The sequence below is a fragment of the Rhea pennata genome, chromosome 2 (genome assembly GCF_028389875.1).
Source record: "Rhea pennata isolate bPtePen1 chromosome 2, bPtePen1.pri, whole genome shotgun sequence".
NCBI lineage: Eukaryota > Metazoa > Chordata > Aves > Rheiformes > Rheidae > Rhea > Rhea pennata.
Window position 1 is genome coordinate 139,544,423 of NC_084664.1, and position 23,095 is coordinate 139,567,517.

A 23,095-nucleotide genomic window follows, 5' to 3' on the forward strand; every position below is an offset into this window, starting at 1 on the left:
TATATACAATGAGCCATATTTAGATGAACTGTGGAGGACTATATCTTCACATTAGACCCAGAAGAAAAACTTGGCCTTGCTGGAAAGAGTATAGTATAACAGACTGACATCTGCAGCCCATTAGGCAATTTGACAGGTAGAACTGGCTGCTGTACTTCACAGGACAGAAACCAATCAAAAAATCTGTCTGTATTTCTTGTCTGCAAGGCCTGTTAACTTTCTTTGCCTACTTTGTGGGCAGCGGAGTAGCTGCACAGCATTTCCTCTCAGTATAGGCGCCTCTCAGAAGCACGCTTGCATCTATAGGAGGAACTGTGCATATTGAGTATACTAAGGAAGTTATGTTTATTCAAATAAAGTCTGTGTAGACTACGACTGAGGTTTCAGTAAAATAAAAGTGGTTGTAAGTGGCACTTGGAGACAACAGAAGGGACCAGATTCTCTCTCCATCTTCAAATCCTACCCTCTATGGTTGAAGGAGAAGTAGGATTTTGTGTTCACACAAACTATGGAGAATATCTTTTTCTTTTGGTTTGATGATTGTAATGAAGTCAGCAAGAGGAAACAGAGAAACTAAGTGGTAATTATTCTCAGAGGACAAACAACTTTCACTGGTTAAAAAAAGGAATGAGGGAGAGCATTTCCTAGCTAACATTTCAATATATGTATTTTTAAATTCTCAATAGTCCTTACCTTAAAGGACAGGACAGCAACCATGTCACTGTAATAAAAACCTAGCTTGTACTTTGATACTAGAAAAATATGTTGAATAAGTTAGAGACAGCCACCAACCGCAGAAGAGAATGTGTTTTGGAGATACTGCCAGCCATTATGTTACAGATTATTTAATTTATATTGTCTCAAATAGTTTATTAGAAACGTGAGAAGAAAATATGGTTCCTGTTACTATTTCTCACTGGTTGGCCAAGGGTATTTTTCCTCTTCCCCTTTTCCACCCCCGAGTGTACACAATCTCCCTTTCCAACACACAGACCTCAGGCCTGTGCACGCTCTCAGAAGCAATGCTCATAGCTACTTCTCACAGCTACATAACAATCTGCACAAGTTAATTGTATGGCTTCAAAATAGTTCGAGATTTATTAGTGTTTTTTATTTATGACTATCACTGACCAAAAGATTCAAAAGGAAATGTTAGATAAACTGATCACTTCATCAATTTAAAATGGTGATAGAAAATTTAGCATCATTTTCCCTACAATTTGTTATTAACCTGTTTGGAACAGCTTACTATGTTTATGTCAACACATTAACTTGGTCATCCTCCTAGGTAATTCACGTCTCTACAACTGGTAGCTTGACACAGATTTAGTCTTAAGAAAGAAAAAATAATTATGTTTCTTTTCTGCTCAGCCTTTAAATACAAGAAAGTGTAAAGTCAAGCCATTCTTTGATGTTACATCCTGTAACAGTCAAATCACTTAGATGAATCTCCCACAGGGTATCATAGTTCTTTTTCTCCTTACAGTCTCACTAACCTTCAAATTATCAGACTGATATTAAAGATGGGGTCCAAGAATAAACAAGTACTCTCAAATTCACAGAAATGACGGTACCCACAAAAAATACAGCATTTTTGTAGCTACCAGTCTTACAGGAACTTAAACTCTGACTTGACTTCCCATGACAAAGATTCTCTCCATACACTTCTTTCAACCATAATACTTCAAAACCTTTCCTTTTCTTTACTGTTAATTAAAACACTCACACCCTACATATTGTTTAGAATTTAATCATCTCAGTAGACACAATATGCCCACCTACTTAACCAGAAACAGAACACAACTTTCCTAACTACTGAGCAAAAAGTATTACTCTTCTACTAGAATAACTTGCCAATCTCTTCCTGAAAACAATATTAAATCTCACCTTCTAATTCTCAATTTCAATTGCTAATCAAGAACTTCTTGCAGTCTCATGTATCTAGTCACACAGATGTTCTCCCACCTCACTGTTGCCACTACAGCAGTGAAGCCTGCCTCAGTATGCTTTTCTATTTATGTACTTGCATCTTCCCTTCCTCCTCGCCTTCCTGTTGCTCCAAGGCAGAGCACCTCGGGCTGAGAGCACATACTGAGACGCTGGATGGATTTGATTCCTTGCTCTTCCAGTCAGATGAATTACGGCTTTTTGCAAGCCTTTTTTTTCCTGTTTGCATCTTTTCTTCCCTTTTGTACCTTAAATAACCATATTGCCAGAGTGGAGTCAATTTTTTAAAATTTGTACCATCTAGCAAAATGATACATTTCTTTGAAAGCAATTTTCAAATAGTAGTTGTAAGGTGCTGTCAATTCTAAGTCCCCTATTGTTAAAAAAATCTAATATTAATGCCATGTGTTTTAATACTTTCTATTCTAACAAGATTGAAATGATGATCTTAGCTTCAGAGAGGAATATGCTCAACACAAATTCTAGTATTGTCCTTTGCTGGCCCACTCACCAAACTTCATTAGATCTCTATTGCCAAAATAATCTTGGTAACATATGGATTGAAACAACTACTGAATCAGTTTCAAGTAAAGCTGTAAGTACAGCATGTACTCTAAATACTGCTGTCTATAGAGAGGGTAAAAAATAAATTGTTACTTATAAAGTTGTTAGTTTCTGATTTTAATAAGAAAGGAATTTGATGCCAGTAGGTGAAAAGATACTAGTTTGGGGGCTTCTTACATATTCCCTTCTTACAGTTATTACTTATCTTCAATTTTGTAATCGTGGTCAGACTTTTCACAACAGAAATCACACAAACATGTAGAAATACACCAAAACCAAGGCAAGTCAAATAACTTAGAAATGAGTATTTTAGTGAAATGAGTTAACAACTGAAACTCTGTCTCAAACATCTTTTAATGATTGTCACTTCTCTCTCTCTCTGTGTGTGTGTGCACGCATGTACACGCATGATGCATACAGAAAGCAAGCAATGGCAGTCACCAATTCAGTCTGTCCAAATCCTAGAATTAATACAAACTACACATAGGGTTAAAGAAATCCTATGTAATTGCAGTCAGAATTGCCAGTGCTCCACATTTGCCCAGATCTGCTCTACAACATGCCCCCAAATCACCAAGCTTGTCTGGAGAATGAAAATGAATCTCTTTGGAGTAGTCTCCCAACATACTCATTGCTTTATGTTAAGACTCAAGCATTGAGTCTAACTAACTAATTAAACTAGGAAGGTTGAAAGGGACACTAAGAAAATCAGAAATATGAGGCCTATCCAGTTGCACAGCCTTCTGTGGCCACACATTTGACTATGTCGGTCACCCAGTGCCACCAAGCTAATGACACTAAAAAATGAAGTTGAACCCTGCTTTCCTGTTGGTAAAGAACCAGGCTTCTCTCAGCAGTATGGCAAAGAAGCAGAACTCCTTCCCATGCCTTGAAATAATATTTTACATTTTTAGGTACATGTAGAAATTAAGATCAGTTACTAGTTTGCTGCAGTCAGTTACACAGTGCTGCAAATTATGGAATCAGAAATACATAAAACCAAGTAGCAATTTTTCTCATATTGGAAGCTGCACATGAATATCCCCATGTGACTGCGTTACAAAAAAATCCTGAGACACTGGGGAACTGGGAGGGGCAAAGGCCCAGAGCTACAGAAGAGATGGGGCACGATGACAGCAGGACGGAGCTGGCAGGGGCAGTGTGCAACTGGGTGACCTCAGCGCCGGCCTCGGGACCTCTGCTGGGCTGTTTCTCTCCCACTTTGCTAATACAGACTACACACACAGCAGCTCCAGACAGCACGGGCGTCCTACTGACTGGCTCCACATGACTGGCTGACCACCAAAGCTACTTTGGATGACTCACACGCCACAAGCAGCACAAGTGCCACAGGCACTTCAAAACCACCAGTTACTATTCTTTCTTATAATTACAGACTTGAAAAATGCCTTAAACTTCTGGACTTGAAAACACTAGCTATAATTTTCTTATAGGAGTTAATATTAATTTGTTGCTGAGAGAAATGATCCATACAAATAATAAACATAAGAGCAATACTGCAATCTTTTTCTCCTTCCTCTCTTCCCCCAAATAGAGTAATGAAATATCCATCATTAGGTGATCACAGGCAAAACTACTTTGTATAGGGATACTACACACCACATCTTGTAGGTTGGTATTCACATAACACATCTTTTAAGAAAGCCTACCTCTGTGGTGGTCCCAATGTCAGCAGATGGGCTGTATGTGCTGGTATCTGGTGGAGCTGTACCAACACTACTTTTAATTGGAGAGCTAGGAGGAACAGGTCCCATCATGGGCTCAGTATAGACCGAAGACTGATAAAGAACTCCTTTCTTCTGAATTTTATTCCAAACTTTACTTGCGATCTCTGCCAGTTCATACAGAAGTTGCACCTGAAATAAATGGGTGTTTTTAAGATGATTTTTTCCATAATAAGGTGAAAGAACATCATCATCAAAATCAAAGTTCTCCAGTGAGACTTAAAATACAGCAGTACTGAGAGTCTCACAATTTATAATGTTCCAATAAGTTACTACATTGCAATTAAATTAATGAACAAGTTATACTACGGTGATTTTGATCAGAAATCTGCGTTTCTCTAAACACATAGTATGTAGTTCATAAAAATATAACCAATAACCTGGTCTTGTAAAACTTTTACTAACACATTCTAACAGTAAAAAAATCTAATTTTTGGTATATTTCATATGTATGGATACTATCCTTTCTATTAAAATCCTAGAAAACGGAAAAAATAGTAAAAATAAACATTATAAAATATTAAGAATGTAAAAATTAGTCATTTTTAATAGCAATAAAATAGTGATCTCATGCAGCATATGTAACTGTTCTATGTTATAGAAAGAATATCCACTATCAAACTCAATAGTCTCCTGGGATATGTCATACCAATATTCAGAAAACATACTGTTTAACTTGCACATTGTTTGACTCAGTTCTAAGATATTTACACAAGCTTTTGTAAATAAGCATTAATCATGGAATTTGTATGACAACATATTGCCATATACTGTATAAAACAAGCTCAGGGAGAACTGCAAACAATATATAAGCAGATCCACAGCTGGATACCATACCCAACTTGCCATTATAAAAAATGGAAATTCTCATATTTATAAGAACTTTAAGCCTCAGGACACATCTACTCTCTGAAGCTGGCTTCTTATGTGGGCAGAACAGATGCAGAAAAACACTGTTGTCAATCTACATTTGATATAAAACAGTACTTGATTTTGTGCGTGAGAATGTGTGATGAAGTCTCAAAGAATATGCTACAGTCCTTTCTTAAGAGGTGAAGTGCTGGAATTTTTTAAAAACCTTCTTAATTCATCTTGGATTTTCTTTTGAAGTTTCAAGGCTTACACTGAGCAGGTCATATACTCTGACAGAATTCCTTCTTAAAGGAGATGAACGTCTCAGTATTTTTTTGCCTTCATGCATGGAGTAATTACAGACAAACATTACTGCTAGTTGTTTCACTTAGAGCAAAAACCTGTTTTAGTTACACTTTAAAAGGGTTTGTGTCTGTAGTGCGCTGGTAGCCTTTAAATTATTAATTACAGACTTCCAGGTTTTCCTGACTTTCTTCCGTGTAACTCAGGAAGAGCAACTAATAACATCCATCTGATTGATTGAGTAGTGTAACGCTAATTGGTGCTGACACTGTGCTGGCAAAACAATCTCTAGAAAATTAATAGGACACAGGCACATATCCAAATCATAAATGCTTGCAACCTCCCCTTCATCAAAATATTTATTGGTCAAGAGACTAAAAGCTAATTTAAGCTATGCTTGTCCTAAGGAAGCAAAGCTTCCAAAAACTTAATTATGCCACGGTTCATAAAGGCACATGAATGAAGAAATGCAACTTCTGTGTTTACATGCATGCTGGTATACAAGCTAAAGAGGTTTATCACTTAATAATCCCCTGCTAAAGAATTTGGATCTAAATGAGATGACAGCAGTCATAGTCATTAAAGATAAATAATTATTTATATTTTCAGTCTTTTCTTCTAATTCCTCAAGTTAGAATCTTTGCAGCCACTCTGAAAGAGTTGCTATTTTAGACAGCAATATCCATCTCTCTGAATAATACCAGTAACCAGACAGCCAATTAGTATTAACCCAATAGTCTATCCTTCTCTGAAATTAAGAGATAAAACAAGGAGAACATTCACCAAGAAAAAATACACACTTAAATAGAGGGAGATGATTTTCATGGAGACACGTTAAAGAGTAGAAAATACAAAAAGATCTAGCAAAACCTCCTAAAAACAAAAGCAAGACACATGTTTAGGTGTAAATAAATTTCAAGATCTTCAAATAGGAGTTGAAGCTGTATCTTTGTTTTTTAAAAATATATTTCATTGCATTTCAATGGTTATTTATCATTAAAATGGAAGGATTTCTATTTATCATGTTAGTTACATTTTTTCAGGTGAGTAGTCTTAACGTTCTGAAAATCTACTCCTGACTCTATCAGGAGAGCTAACGTAAGTGTAAGTTCTCTTTTTTTTTAGAATTATTCTTGAGTATAACAGTAAATATATAATTTTTATTTTTAGTACCCCCTATTCAAAAGAAAAAAAAATGCCTAACAAATTGTGAACAACACTGACACTGTTTGTTATGAAAATTTTCCCTGTCTGAACACCGCTTCCGCTTTCTTCCCAGCAAAACCACACATAATTCAGTAAGGTCTCACTGCTCGCTTGGCAAAATCTGTACTTTACAGTAAAAAAGTAAAATCAATACGTTACACTATTTTATATTCAAAAAATAACACTACCACAAAACTGAGAACAAAAAATAAAATAAAAGGTGAAATCCTGACAATTTTGCATGCTGAAAATATCTATTTACTTTAGAGGGGTAGGACCATCAGAATATGTTTTCATAATAAATCATAATAGTTACATAGTGAAATACTTCCCCTTTGTTATCATTTAACAAATTCACTATGTATCACCTAATTTAAAGCTGTCATCTATAGACAAAATATAGTCTGTCATTCTAAAGAATCAAATTTCATAGTTACTCTATTGTGAATTTATAAATATCAGATGCTGTTTATGTAGTTGTATTTTCCATCTTCTGTTCTTGAACATCTGGTAAAAAAAAATAAAAAGCTGAATTCTTTTTCCTTTTGCTTGAGCAAAGTAGGCAGACAGGACAACTCCAGAAGCTTGCTAACTCAAATAATTTGTCTTTAACTTTTTAGTCGTTATAATCCTTCAATAAATGAATAACATCACAGTCTACACAAGCATCCTTTAAGAGAAAAAATTTGGTCTGATATTCCTCTGTACAAATTCATTGCAACATTTGAATATACTCAGCATTTTAATTCACATGGAGATTATAATCTTATTTTTTTAGTGCAAATATTTTCTTACAATTTGCAAAACAAACTATTTGATGACATTTTGTTTGGAAAGCTCCAAAAAAGTATTTTACTTATTGTTTTTCCTTTTAATTCTGCAACTCAAACTCAGATAAAGTTTCCATTTAAAAAAATAATTCCATTTTGTTTATAAATTAATACCATCAATGTATCACGTGTATCAACCATGATTAATATTTTTAGACATTATAAAAAAAATCAGAATTTATCAGACTAGTTGCTGGAATTTCACTGAAAATGTGCCAATCAAATATAACAAACTATTTTCCTATATGAATATCTAAGAAATATTTACTAATTCTGTGAGTAACTGCACTATCAATAGGAATTCTTTACAGTTCTATGAAAATAAATACAGAACTCCATAGGCTATGAAATTATAACACATGAATCTATTGAAAACTATGGCAATTCCGCAAGGTTGCAAAGCGAAGCTCTCAGAAGTCTTGAAATGTAAACAGTAAGATTGTCAGCACAATCATAATGCTGCCATTTCCTACTTCCACGCTGAATAACACAACAACAGCCTTTTACATGCGCAAGCACCCCCAGTAATACAGATTTACAAGCCTGAGTAAACCTTGTTGAGGCTGCTCAATTTTAAGTTTTAATTTGCCGTGTCCAATGTGTAATCTTACCACAGGGCTTGAATGCATTTACTACACAAGACAACAGCATATAGAAAATGAGTCAGAACTAACGTGGATGGAGGCAGTGAATGGGCAGGAGACACACACTGAGGGCAAAATAAATTCACAGTTTAAAACACTTGTTTCATTCACAGAACAAGAAACAAGGAAAGGGAAAAATAACGACTGACTGAGAAATAAATTGCAGTGAGTAAGTACAAGGGACAAACTTACAGCAGCCACCTTAGCTTTCGCATTCCCAGACCTAGGCCCTAGGTCTGTAAATCTTTATAAACACAATGCATTGATTATGAGATAAAAGATACAATATTTTGTATTCTTCTCTTTTCTTTCTATTAAGTGAAGAAATAAATAGACCATTTTGTCCGTAAAGTCCTCTGAAGAATCTTACATATGGCTAATGCTTTGGGGAAGACAGCATATGAACCCTGTGCCTTACCCAGACCCAAGCAGATCTGTAATTCCCGAGAACAAGAGTGCTGTTTCCAACACCACTGCTGCTCATATGGTGCAGTTGTCATGAAAGTATTCTTCAAGATACAGTAAACATTACTCAAAATTTTGCAAAGAAAACCTATCATGTTGGACTAAAACAAATCTGATTCAATTCAGAAAAATACAGGGTGCAGTCTTAGAACACCTAGCAACCTTTGTGCCTTTTAATAAACACATGTTTATACATATTTTATTTATAAATATATATTTTTAATACTAAATTACCATTGTATGCCTGAAAAACATTTTATGTTTGAAGAAATGTTAGTTCTGGGAGAATATGATAAAAAAAATAGCATTAAACCATTTCAATATACGAATCCACAGCAACAGCAGAACAGTACAATAGCATTTAATGGTACATCTGCAATTCATTTCATTCCATCGGCCAAAAGATGCATTTATACTGTAGCTATTACATTTTGAGAAGAGTTTAAATTACAAAACTTGAGAGAGCTTCAAAGCAAATCTTAATCTAAGTACCTTGATCTTGATGGCCTAGTTAAAAAAAAATTAAGATGTTTAATAGAAGAGAACCTCTTCAACAAAATGTGGAACAATTGTACTTAAATCAAGTTATTTTCAATTTCCTTTCATAAATCAATTAAATGTACCAACCTGGGGGTTCGAGCATTTTATTTCAAGGGACTCAAGGTCGACATGAAGGCAGACAACAAATGAGTTTCTGGATTCTGGCCCTGTAGCAAGCAGTTTTTGTGAAGTAACAGCTAAAGTAGAAGTACAGCCCATAGGTTCCACTAAGTTTAGTGTCATCTGTTGTCCAAGAAGAGTATATATACTGAAATGATGCAAACTGATTGTCCAAGGAAAGGCATCACCTAATCATTAAAAAGAGGGGAAACAGTTAAATTCCACAATAAATACTAAGTCATAATTTTTTTCAGAACTGACTGAAGGCCTTACCCTAAACCCACGGTATACGCCTTCAATGGCCATTAAATTATTCCCAAATTCTCAAAAACATCCTTCAACTATCAATTCCATTCTACGCCTGGAAATCTAAAAAAAAAAAGCAATATTTTTTTCAGCTTCTTTAAAACTAAAACTGGGAACTTTAACTTCACATTGTGCACAAATGTTTCCACCATAGCACTAAGAGAGCATATTTTTTGCTTTATTTAGTTTTCATAAACATTGAATCCAACATACGCTTGGCAAACATATTTTACTGTCTCAGATCTGTTTGACCAAAAAATGTTAAGTATCACCTTTCCTCAAACTGAGGAGTACCCTATCCTGATACACTCTCCACTTATATCAGCATATGGGTGGCGGAGGCAGTTCCTTACGATAGACACTCTATAGTTGATACATTTTTTTCAGGTTTTAATACTAAAAGAGAGAATTATCTTCTGAAAATTTACAGCTTGTATCTCGACCGAATAGTGTCTTGAGACAAAGCCGATCCCAAAGCACTGCTGAGGTGAGACCTTGACGACACCTGTCCAACTCTGATTATAGATTAATCCCGTGGAAGCAGGAAAACGAAGAAGCAATAGATGAACCTTTTTACGTAACTGCTGCTGCCTTCACGCTTTGGCAATACATTTGCGGTGGGAAATTAGAGGGTGGCAGAGACCATGGTGACAACTGCCAATTCACCTTAAATATGGAGGAAAGCTGGTGTGCGGCTGTATGACTACAGCAAGGCCGCCGGCGGCTTATGTTGACGAGGGAAAGCGCGAGCCTCGGAGGGCAGGGAGAGAAGGCAGAGCCGGCAACGGCCGGCACGGCGGCCAAGGCCGAGCCCCAGGCGGAAGCGCTACGCGTAGGGGCCAGGCCCCGACGCATCGAACAGTCTGAGCAAAAGTCCTGCTCAGGCCGGACTGACTGACTATACATAACACATAATATAACAATTATTTAAGAATTTTTTCCCCCAAAGAAAGTCTTTGTTACTCTATCAGGTTTCGTGCTGAGGAAGCTGGGCCCTTCCGTCCCATTCGGACGAAGGGGAGTCTGCGGCCCCAGACGAGCGGCCTGGGCCCTGCCTCCCGCGCGGCCGCCAGAGGAAGGCGGCAGGGGCGGGACGCAGCCTCACGTCCGAAGCCGGCAGCCTGGCGAGCATCCACGGAGCCCCGCCGGGGCCGAACGCTTCTTCGTCTCTGCGCGCAGAACACAGACAGAGTGTCTCTCTCCTGTACCACAACTCAAACATTATTTGGTATGAGGTTTTATTTTTTGTAACGTCAGGGCTGGAGCCATGGTGGCAGGAAGAGCCGCGCGTTGAAACCCCCAAAGCGTAGGAGCCAGTCCTGAGGAACGGGACAGAGGGTGGCAGGCAGGGGACCAGGATGGGCCCTAACACTCCTACAGAGCAATAAGGAACCTGCACGAGCGCGTTCCAGAAACACACGGCGAGCCCCAGCGTGTGTTCGCTGCCTGCCGTGGCACACTCAACAGGGCGTCCTGCTGAGAAACCGCATCGCCGAGAAACAGCGCAAATTAACCGCTAACTCTGATTAACGGTTCAAAAGACATTTTACAGAAACTTTTGAAATTAAAATAAAGCGGGATTCAAACATCTTTTTACTACATGATTTTAGTAAAAGTTTTATAGTTTCTTCCACAGGTGACGCCAGCAATAAGCATGTATGGTCAGCGGTATGTATCAGGAAAGTTTGTGCATCTCATCCTAAGAAAGGACTGAAAAACTCTGCAGTTTATTTTGAAGCTACTACAAACTGAAGAACTCAGCTCAGCCAAACTAACTTGAAAACACTTTGGAAATGTTTCAGATTTTTAAAAGCAGTTAGCAAACTGTATTTTTTCCAAGTTCAGCCAGCCAAGAAATACAAGGTATTAATTGTAATAGATGGAAAAAATTCAAATGCGAAGTCAACTCTAATGACATGTTTCTAATTACTACACATGATCTTTGCTTTTCTCTGTGATCACAGTAGTAAATTAACATCGGTTATATTTCAAGGATTAGAAAGAATCTCCAGAGAGAATACTGAATTTTAGCTATACAATGCCGTATATATTTTTTACCTTGAAAGTAAAACATACCCATTTTTATCAATGTATAGAAACCACAGAGTCCTGTACACTCAAAATGCATCACAAACTTACAACTATGAAATTCCTCCCTCCCCCCTTTGTCATCATCTACCTCTTTATCAGCTCCAGGTGCACTAGGTGATCATTTCACCACTATACGGCAACTGTCCACCTTACAAATATTTGTTTTGAGCTTGTAATTCTGATTGCTTTACATTAAAAAAAAAAAAATTACTCACCTACATTCATTTGCAGATTGGTTTTATAAAACTGCTTAATTCAAAGTGTCTAAACATCAAAAGTAATACTGTTTAAAGTGTATTTACTTCAAAGTTTATTTATTAGTAGGTAGGAAGGAAAAACCAGCATCAAACTTGGCAGATATTTTCCCCGCCTGTCTAATGTTCCCCTCCACATGTACTATTGCTTGTTATTTAATTTCTGAGCTTTTTTTTTAAAGCTGAAATATAAGTAATATTAACATTGCCTTCAACAGAACCAGAACTAACCTACATCTTTAATAGGCAAGAATATAAAAGTTATACATGAAACAAGGTTACTGATTCTGGTTCATTCCTGACTGACGGTTTTCATAAATCCTTACTTTTAATTCCTCCTCACTACTGACTAAAAAAGCTTGAAAATCTGTTAATTAATATATTTCAACTGTTTCTACAACTTCTTAAATTTATGACGTTTTCAGATTTTGGCAGTTGACTGACTCAATCACCAGACAATTCTCAAAGAACAGGCATTTATCATGTATCCAGTATTTGCTATAGTTTGGCAAGACTCCTTTTCTAGAGGGAATTTGAGTTATTTTTGCTACATGTATAATTAAAAGCTTTTGCCATGGAGAAACACTTTCTCTGGTAGTTACTTGATGTACTGTAACATACCGATGATTTTCTTGTTTTCTGTTTCTTAGCGAGAGGGAACGCTCATTTTAAGCTTTTCCACATTTATGAGACAAGAGAGTGATAAATGTGTTCAGCTACTAATAATTTTGTTATACATTTGCTCTTTTATATGACACTTCTTTGTATTTTAAAAACTATACTGCAGAAGTGGCAGTCATACGAATGTTGTATAAAACGTTGGCGGTTGTACAAACTATGAATTTTGTTGGTTTAAAATTAGTAATGGCAGGAGGGAAATCACGGAAGCTTTATCGTGCAAATGATCTGGCATCTATTCCCAGGTCTGCTAAATGCATCCTATGTAATCTTCAAAACGCATCTTCGTTATTTTGTCTTCATTGCCCTTTCCTGCCCCTACGCTGCAGGGTCTTTACATGGAATTGCCAATTCCCTCACATTCTCATGTGATACGCAATATTTAAAAGGAAAAGATATTGTAATAATTACTTATTAGGTCAATGTTGTACTTCTTCCCAGTCGTACGAGAGGGGAGCCGTTACGTGGCTGCGTATCCTAGGTGCATCGAGTGTAAAGTACTGAGAGCTTTGAGCAAGCCCAGAGTCACTTTGGCAGATGAGGTTTAGTTCCACAGACCTCAGATGTGAGCACAGGCACAGACGCTTTGCGAGCTTGAATGCTGCTATTAGGAAGCTCACCGGAGCTCACCGTTAACAGTTTGTTTATGCAGACTCTTCACTGCTATTCAAATACTGAAGAATATCACTGAAATGTGAGAACTAACTTTATAAAATCATTACCTGTAACAGGTAATGTTAACAGACAATGTGAAGCTAAATATAGTAATTACCATGTTTTACAGGTGACATTGAATAAATACTGAAATAGCAGAATTTTTGAATGTCAAAATTTCTTACTTAAAACTTGCCAATTGTGTTAATTTTCATTTTCAGTAACACATTTTTTTTCATTTATTATACTGAAGTATTTTCTTTTAATTTAACAAAAGATAAAAAAATTCTATGAATGACTAAATTAACAGTGATCTGCTTTAATCATAAACTAAATCACTTTTTGCAGTGATTTTTGCAGGCCTATTATATTTTAGCAGTTTATGGCTAATACATTTCATTACAAAGAATTCACTCAACAATTCGTTAAGTTTAAATCTAAGCTACAAAACATCTGTGAGATTAAATGATTTGTTCTATTTCACAAACAAAAGCTATCTATCCAGGGTTGCCCTCATATTTAAATATTTGGCATAAAGTGATTTGCATGATTGTCAGTATACTGTTATCCACATGAAAATGTGAACATGATATCTAGCAATTTCAGTAACAATTTTAAGATATTTTGAACATTTGCTCCTCTAATGCATCTTACTTTGTCCAGCAAATACTCTAAAAACAACATTCTCATAAAGATGGCTTTACAAAAGCTACCAGCATGCACTCAGTGAGGAACTATTTTACATGCACCAGTAAAAAATTAAAAGGAAGAAATTGTCTGAAGCAAAGGGAACAAACAGTAACTAGTTTAGAAATAAAAGTGGATCCCTGGAAGAGGTTCTAAACTAAAATGATTAAAAATGCAAAATTCTAAATAAAGGAAGAGTTTCTAACTATTTAATTTCTTCAGTGTGTTCTGCTTCATTAGTAATAACTGCACCTAGAATTTTCTCATATGATTGATCTGATCTATTAAGATAATATTTAATGCATTTTAAAACGTTTTTATGAACTTACATAGCTGTTTTTGTTATTCAACAGAGGTTCAACAGAATACCTCATTTTTTACAGAGATAAACCTATTTCTGTTCATAACCTACTCTGTATAATTATGCTAAATTATGTTTCTGAGTAGAAATACTGTACTTAAAATGTTCTTTTAAGTATCTCGGAAAAGGAATATAACAAAAAACTCTCAAAACAAACGGAAAGACTTCATTGTGGGATATCGTATAAGCTATTTTTACAGTATGTTGTCATCCTGAGGTCAATAAGCCTTAGTAAGAAGGCTGCAATATCCCCAAATGACAAGAAAAAAAAGGTTATGCTCCTTTTTTCTTCTCCTTTATTTTTTCTTGTAGCAAAAAAAAAATGAATTAACATATATCGTTCTTAAAAGTAAGTATGTGTCCCTGTGAACAAGCCTTATGCTCAGATATTTGTTTTTAATAAAAGAATTAATGATACAAAAAATATTTTTCAGGAAAAGCAAGCTTGGATAAATATCATTTCACAGAGAAGGTAACATGTTTTGGGAATGACGCTATGTCCCTTAAGTCTTGTTCAAACATAGAATGCAAATTAGAGACACTCACAATGAAAGTGCATAAAAATTATTCACCTCTACATGGGAGGAAACAAAGAAGGTGACTTAAAAGCTCTGAAAAAATTTTCTTAATAGTCTGTTTAAGGGGGAGTTTTGGCAAGAGAGAAGGCAAAGGCTCCATTAGATAATCAAAAATATGAAGATTGTGAGAACTTCTGTTTGGCATTATTCCCAGAGCACAAAGCCACACAAATAGATTCCTTACAGTACGCTTTATCCCAAACAGAGCGATTCTTTTCTCTCACTAAGATCTTTCCTTCAAATCTGTGTCTGATGAAATTCAAATTACTTTTTACTTCCATAAATGGTTTAAGTTACATCATCAGTTTAAAACAAACAAAAGACGACTTTTGTTAAATTATTTATCTTTTATCTATTATAGTAATTAGTAAATTAGATCATTCCCACTAGAATTAGGAAAAACACTTGTACTTTTCTTTTTCCACAGTTGCTGGTGCTTAGCACACCTCTAGTAAGACTTTCAGCATTAAAAACTATGATTTTCTTTCTGTTGCTGTGGCTTGAGGGGGAAGGAAGGAACAGAACAGTCCAGTAAGCTGCAGAACAAAAGGAGGTAGAAAATGCTGTTATAAGCCCATAAAAATTTGAGATGCTGGGAGCAGGAGTAGCTCTTAAAAATGCTTCTGACTCTATTTTTCATAAAACATTCTCTATAACTGGTTACATTTCAACAATGTATATGCATAAAATAATTTTGCCAGAAAATGCTGTCACAAAAGCAGTGCAACACATGCATTTCCCTCTCTTCATCTTAGCCCAAACACACACAACAGAATCAAATCCTTCTGAGTAACATTTTTCAATAATACAGTAATGAATTAACTGTACACTGACATTTCCATGAAATTTTAAGCTTAGTTATGATGCTAGATCTCACAGATGGCATTAAAATAAATCCAAAGAGCAACACTCAAGATTGTTAGAGATATTTGCCTTACCTATTTTCAATAAACATTTTTTTGGTAAGGATATCAATAGAACAAGATTTTTGCATTGGTATTCCTTCAAACTAGTGCTGTAAAAGCATTTCCTCAGCCTGTTACTTTGATCACTTCACATCTTCTAACAGCTCACAGCTCTATAAGCAGCTTGTTTCCACTTGCGAGGGCCTTTTTCAGCTTTCTCTCTCCTTTTGGATTATTTCTCAAGCAGTAAGTAGCAGAATGTTAAAAGCTGATCCTTCCCCCAGATTAGTCCACAAATCAAACCTCTACCTATTAACTTTTCAAATAAGGAGTAGCAAACTTTTCATCCTTTCCCTTGCATGAGACACCCCCATAATGTAAAATGATCTCAGTTCTTTTCTTCAAACCTCTACAACAACCAATGCCTACAAAAAAACAAACAGAACACGACTTGCTTATCATGATGACCAACGAAGTCTCACTGTTTTCTTGTGATAGTCTGCCATCGGTATGAATTTCTTTTCTTGTCTTACATCTAATGTTACCTCCAAGACACTTTTTGCAGCAAAGGTGGTATGGATGTTTTTCCCAATCTGCCTCCATTTGTTCGTACAGTTCCCAACTCACTGGCCCTTCCTGTGGTGTCAGCCCAACTTGGCTGCATAGTAACTTGAATGACCAAAAGATTCTGGGCAAGAACTGCACTTCTGATTTTTTTTTTTTTTTTTTTTGGCATCACCAAAGAAGGAAAACATATCACAGAACTACTGCTAGCTCTTTGATGATGAGTTTCACTTTGATCTCTTTGGGCAAAGACTGACATTAGTTTCCTAGTCCTCAGAAAGACATAATATATGGCTAAAAAAGCACCACACCATAAAATGTTAGCAAAATAAAACAAACAAAAAAAATTTCCTGGCAGTTCCAAATGGAAATTAAAGAGTAAAGCTTTTTAAATTTATCATACTCTACCTTCTTCAAGAATGGGCCTCAGCACAACAAATGGGATTTCTTGCAATGGTTCCATATGTTTGTGTCCAGCACTCATAATCTTTATCTGGGGCAAGCAGACAACGAGCGTGCCAGGCATACTGGCCTGGCCATGGTACCAGCTTCGGACAGTCCCAGGAATGTCACCCGATACAATAGTGCTTGGGGACGGCAGGCTGTCATTTGGAATGAATACACAACACGATTGCACTTCAAGCTGTAAAACAAAGCCAAGAAACAGATTATCATTTCTTCTCTGCATAGCACACTCACATTGGTACCAATCTCAAATTACACATCCACCACAGTTCATTTGGAGTAGTCTTAGTTTTTATGCAAATTAAAAGGAAAGGTGACACAAAATGTTAGAAAGTATTTATATTCTCATACATTATGATTATGGGAGGGAAAGGAAGAAAAAGCGTCTTGGTCTGTAAATCTGATGAGAAAGGTGTTGCCATATAAATGGAATATATATCTACTTTTCAACAGCTTTTTACAGGAAACATGATTGAGCTGGAAAATGTTCTCACAAAAAAGGTGAGAAAATCCTCCTCTTTTTGCAGTTCATTAGCTTTTGTTAGCACTAGCTAAGGCTCTAGAGCTAACCAACATTTTATATGCTGTTACGTTCTATAAAGACTTATTTCAGGGAGTGTTCTGTCTTTACATTGTAGTCAACAGTAATGAATATGTAGAAAAGGTTAATCACCAGAATCTAGGAAGAAAAAAAATTTTAAGTGGAAAACTGACTTTCAATAAAACAGATACATACACACATGCATCCTCCTCCTAAACACACGTAACAGAAAGAGAAACGAATGAAGTTCACATAGTTTATAAAGTTTTGTCCTGTTTTCACTGCAAATGAAATGTCACTTCTTCGTTCTTTATTTTCAAACTCTGCTGTTACTCTGGAACATTTCTGACAATTCTGCCATCTCCTTAGGGACTTCCAGCAAGGCTGAGTAAGCCCAAACCAAGAACTGAACTCATCATGACTTGTTAATTCAGAGGCAGTGTAAGCTACAGCCTGTTAGTCTTCCTTGGCTCTTACCAGTAATATTCTGCACCTGGATATCAAATAGCCCTAAGAGCCCGCACACTTGAACACTGTGTTAAGCAAGTACAAACTATGATTCAGTTCAATTCTTCACAATAGTTTGGAACAGTCTAGTGTCCAAACTATTGGACACAAGATGTTATTTGTAGCTGTGATAAAAGAACATTTGTTTGCTGTGAACTTATGTAACAGAGATTAACAATTTGATATCATTAAAGAAATCATAACTTGAAACTGATAACCAAGGTCTGTGCATGATACGCTCCCCTGAAGGCTAATAATTCCCCAAGACACCAATAATAATGTGTAATAGCACTGGAATTCCTCAGCATCATAAATGCTTTGCCAGCCTACTGAAGAGAACACAGATATTCATCTTTGTTTCAGCATTTTGTGCCCTTTTGCTTAGACAAACTGACAAGAATTCATCGCAGAAAAATATAAGTAGAATTTTGCAAAAATAAATACATTGTTACATGAAGTCTGTGTTTGTTTCTAGTTTTAGAATTGTTTGAATTGTAAAATGAAGTTAATTACATCTTTGATAAGTAGTTTATTGATCCAAGGTTGCAGAGTGTACTCTATTTATATTGGATGAAAAGCAACAGAGTATTGTTACAGATGTAATGCATTTGGCTTTTTTTTTTAAACTCATAAATTAGTCATTGTGTCAATTTGCAAAGATTTCTACAGTGACACATTAGATCATTTTCTGGTCTATTAGCAACAGGTTGTAGGTCAAACCATTGTGGGATAATGATAAATAGAGGACAAAAGAAGCTACGATCAGTATAACTTTTGTTTTATCAATGCACTTACTGAGTAAAAGATTTTTAACAATCATTCATTCTACATACATATATATCTCCATGATGATTAACATCAAATGCTGTCTTGATATAAAAACCATGTGGTACTAATAATCCAAAAATTCCACCAATTCCAAGAGATACAATACGTTATCACATTACCAGCAGCAGGATCTACAGGAGATGTTTTACAAAGTACTCTTGAGAAGAAATCTCAGTAGAGTTTTTAAATCTCATTTAAAGTATAGTATAGCTTCATATTGAAGATGAGTTCTTCAAAATCTTTTTCTTTCATTTGACTGCCATAATAGTTTCACTCTTGCAAATGCCTGAGGAGAATTTCTGTAAAAATATGCAGATATTTTACCTTTCACTTTACAAATGATTGAATGAGAGTTGGTCCTTGAATTTTGATGGGGTTATTGATATGATAGCATTGGGCTCTTAATACATAGTATGACATATCCGCTTACAGATATGTTTACATATTTGTGTTTCATTTAAAGTTTTATATGAATAAATGAAATTCGCAGAACATATAGCTGCAGGATTTCAAAAGCCAACAAAATGAACCTATGTAAAAATTCCACATTGCAGTGCAAATCACACAGTTATTGTAATTATATAGGAAAGTGCCAACTTGGATGCAGAAGGGCCCAGTAAGTGCATATTCAAGCATCTGAGTCACACCTGCTGAACTTCACAAAGCCAGGTTCTGCTTACACACAACTATCAACTTCAGTGCGATCTGTGGGTAGTTATCTGACAGAATCCAGAGATCTGTCTAAAAGCAAGTTCCAGTGAAGGAATGGGAGAGTTCACCTACAATGATGGAATTATATGTTGGACAAAAAGTGCGAATGTGTGCTACAGATTGCTTCACCAATCGGAAAAGTGCTTTAAAACATATGTAATCCAAATATCTTAAAATTAAACTACATCAATAGCATATATTAAAGCTATCATATAAATCTTTTTACACTTTTTAAATAACTGTTAAACTGTGTGTCTAAAATTGTGAATTTAATGTAAAATGTGACTGATTTATGTAACTGAATATAAATCTGCAGCAGTAAATCTTGCATTAATGTAAGGATCTGACAATCCAAGGGAAAGAAAATGAAGTAATCTGCCAGTAAGAAGTCCTCAAGCTGGGGGTCAGATCCTGTTCATGGAAACCATCTGGTTGGGACCCTCCAAGCCACACCAAACACAAATGATCTTTTAAAAAAATATCCTATTCATTAATGCTTCGCAGCTGCACTGAGTGTTACTTCATTTTTCCATGGCAACATCCTTTCTGTTTCAAGGATCTTATTTCAGTTTTGGTAGCAACGTGTTCTTTTGCCAATACTGAACACATTCATGTGTTAAAGAGAAGGAATTATTACAAATTCTTGAAACAGAATCACCCCCTATTTTCATGTCTATTATGTCAAGGCCTACACATGCTAAGTAACGTACACTAATGACAAACCAATGAAGTAAGCAGTATTTTCGCTTCTACTTTAAAAAAGTTAAGCAGAGTATACTGCTCTGAGCTTTTACTAACTTACAGACCTGAAAAGGTGCAATGACTTTAAGATCCCAGCTGTCTTAAAGGGAAAGTATAAAGTTACTGGAATAAATGAAGTATTTTTTAAAGGCATATTTGATTAAAAAAGAGAGCGAGCGAGAATGTCGCTGTTTAAAGAAAACTGTGAAATCCACACTGCATAACCACCAAGTCTTCATATCTGGAGGGAGAGGGTAGTGGAGGGGGGAGAGAGAGAAAAACAGAAAAATGCCACAGCTACTCTGCCCAGCCGCAGCAAAGAGGGACAGGCGGTGCCAGAGTCTTCACAGCCTTTCATGCCAGCGATAAAATAAGGAGATTCACTTCCCTGACACACATTTTATAGCGATATAAACCATTTACAGGTGATGAAGATCACCCACCAGGTGACACTCCCATGAAGGTGTCTTCTGGGAAAGGTCCTCCATCCCCACTAACCATCATCCACCACGGTCTCTCTTGTCACCTAGGCTCGTGTGTTTTCAGATACAGAATACAAACTTGCAATGATTCCCAGAATAGCAAAGATCAACCGGGACCATCTCAGGTCAGGGTTATGGTGTGATCATTACTGTACAACTGCACCTCAGTCTCCTACATCCAAATTAGCTCTGTCCAATTAGATCATCTGCACTTGAGCCTGGCATGTAGTGCTTAGAAATGAGGAAGACAGGCCAGAAATCCATCTTTCAGAGTTAGATAAAAAGGAAAAAAATATATATATATAAATGGAAAGGAGTGCATATTAGTATGAGAACTAAAATGCTAGGCTACCTGTACATGAAAAAGAATATAACAAAGACCAGATGCACTTTTTTTCTTTTTGACTGCTTAAAACAGTATCTTAGCATTTCATGGTATTTCTTCTAAACAAGTTTGATTTAAAAAAGTATTTGTTTAGTTATGGAACACTAACTTTTGGCAGTTTGTGATAAGTAATCCTTTTAAGAAATCATCCCATCTCATAACTGATGAATATTATTGTTAAGCAACTAGTGACAAAGTCTCTTCCTGACCTACTCAAAGAATAAGAACACTAGTCACCTTCATCATTGTATTTCTGTACTTTCAATCAATGTTTCATTTTAACTATAATTTTGTGCAAGTTATATGCTTCAAAGAAAATATTATTTGCAATAATTTCAGGGATGTGGAGTACCTGGCTACTTTTTGTGTGTAATAATTACACTCTTATTTAGTTGGCATTCTCTGCAACATTACTCATTTGCTTTCGGTACAGATCCTTCATTATTCTCACTGGAATTCAGCATTAACAACCAATTAAAAATAATTGTGTTTATACTGCATCACAAATTTAGCAACTATTAGTGTGAAGAGCACGTGAAAAGTGAGTATTACTCTCCTACACAGTTTAACTGCCAAGAAGACTTCAAGGCTGCATATAAAATCCTACAACAACTAAATAATAAAAACAACTTTTTATAGTGAAGTATGAAAGCCTTTTCACTGAAATACTAATAGCTTAGCACAACTTCAGTGCACAAAATCTTCATGCAATATTCTATCATGAGCAAGACAGGGCCAGGACTAAGCAAGTACCAGCTTTGGCTCCAAAATAAACTTTCCAGTTACTTTGGTTCCAAACACATTTACTTACTCAAGCTTCCACTAAAAGAATAATCCTTTGATGATTTTAAGTTATGAAGTTCTGTTTTATCTGACGACAACTGCAGACTTTTCTGTTCTACAATCATGTTAATAAAAGATCCCGAAACATGAAAACAGCTTTAGAAAAAAAAACTCACAGTCTAAGTGTTCCAGTATTTAACCAGAAAAAATATTCCAGCAATTTGGCTTTTTCATGTTGACAGAAAATCTAATTATATGGTGTGTTTTCTTAAGAGTATAAATATATCATACTATTCTTGATTGAATCATTACCCTTACCTTACTTCTTATCATACATGCATCGCTTTGCACAAAATTCAGCTTTCCAGTTTGGGCTGATATTGAAGGAGAAAAGACCTATATATATACATTTTATGTGTTGAAAAATGTATTTAAATAAAATAGGTACAGGGACTGCTAATAATAAAAAGAATAGCAAGCATATCTACAAATCCTTCATATCTCACTAAGAGGGGCTACTACATTTTTGTTCAGAAACACCTTCTTGGATATTTCCTGTGCTATTTCCCTGGCATCTGTTGCAACTTTTTACTGTAACATGTAGTGCCTCTTTCTGGCAAGATATTGGCATACATTTCAAATATGATCAAAGCACAAGGATGAAACACATCAGAAGAAGTTTGTAAGCTGCTGTGTGATTTCACAGGCTCATTTAATTTCAATACATATAAAAAGAAAAAATATAATTTCATATTCGTAATGCTGAAAATTGAAAGCATCTGAGTATGCTACAAAAAATTATAAGAAGTAAATAAATCTAGAACTTCAAACACAAGAAAGAGGATATAATATATATATATAAAAAAATCTTCTACCACCAATAGCTCTAATCCTCGAGTATATTATGTTAGAGCATGGATATAGTCACAAATTACGTTTTGAGAAAATATGAGCCTACCAGTATAGCGAATTTTTGTCTCTATCAAAAAATAGCAACTCAATCACAAACATTTTTTTCCTATTGGAAAACATGCAAACTTCATTTTTAACTGCTCAGCATCTTACTCATATTTCATAACAAATTTGTTTTCCACTTTCCTTAGGGTTGCTCACATAATAAAGCTCACTATGAAAAATGTCTGAATAGAGGCAGTATCTCAGCCCCAAGGCTATCTTCCTCAGTCCTTTATCATCCTCATTATTTCATTATTATTTTTCTTATGATATAAGCTATGTACCTTATTTAAATTCTGAGCTTCCTTGTGCTAGGTACTATCCAGACACAGAACAAAAATATGTTGCTTCCTTCAAAGAGGTTACAAATTACATCTTTTTACCCCTTATCTAGTCATTCTTAT

The 23,095-nt window shown here is 35.7% G+C and overlaps 1 protein-coding gene across 12 annotated transcripts in view; it reads right to left on the minus strand.

Annotated features, from left to right (window-relative positions):
• Positions 1-23,095, minus strand: part of VPS13B (vacuolar protein sorting 13 homolog B) — a 460,401-nt gene that overhangs the window by 209,953 nt on the left and 227,353 nt on the right. For all 12 annotated transcript variants that reach the window (XM_062570474.1, XM_062570471.1, XM_062570467.1 and 9 more), the window contains 3 exons: positions 16,703-16,937; positions 9,184-9,404; positions 4,182-4,388 (listed from right to left, as the gene is read on the minus strand). In XM_062570474.1, coding sequence (XP_062426458.1) covers positions 4,182-4,388; positions 9,184-9,404; positions 16,703-16,937 — 663 coding nt within the window. The remainder of the gene's footprint in view (positions 1-4,181; positions 4,389-9,183; positions 9,405-16,702; positions 16,938-23,095) is intronic.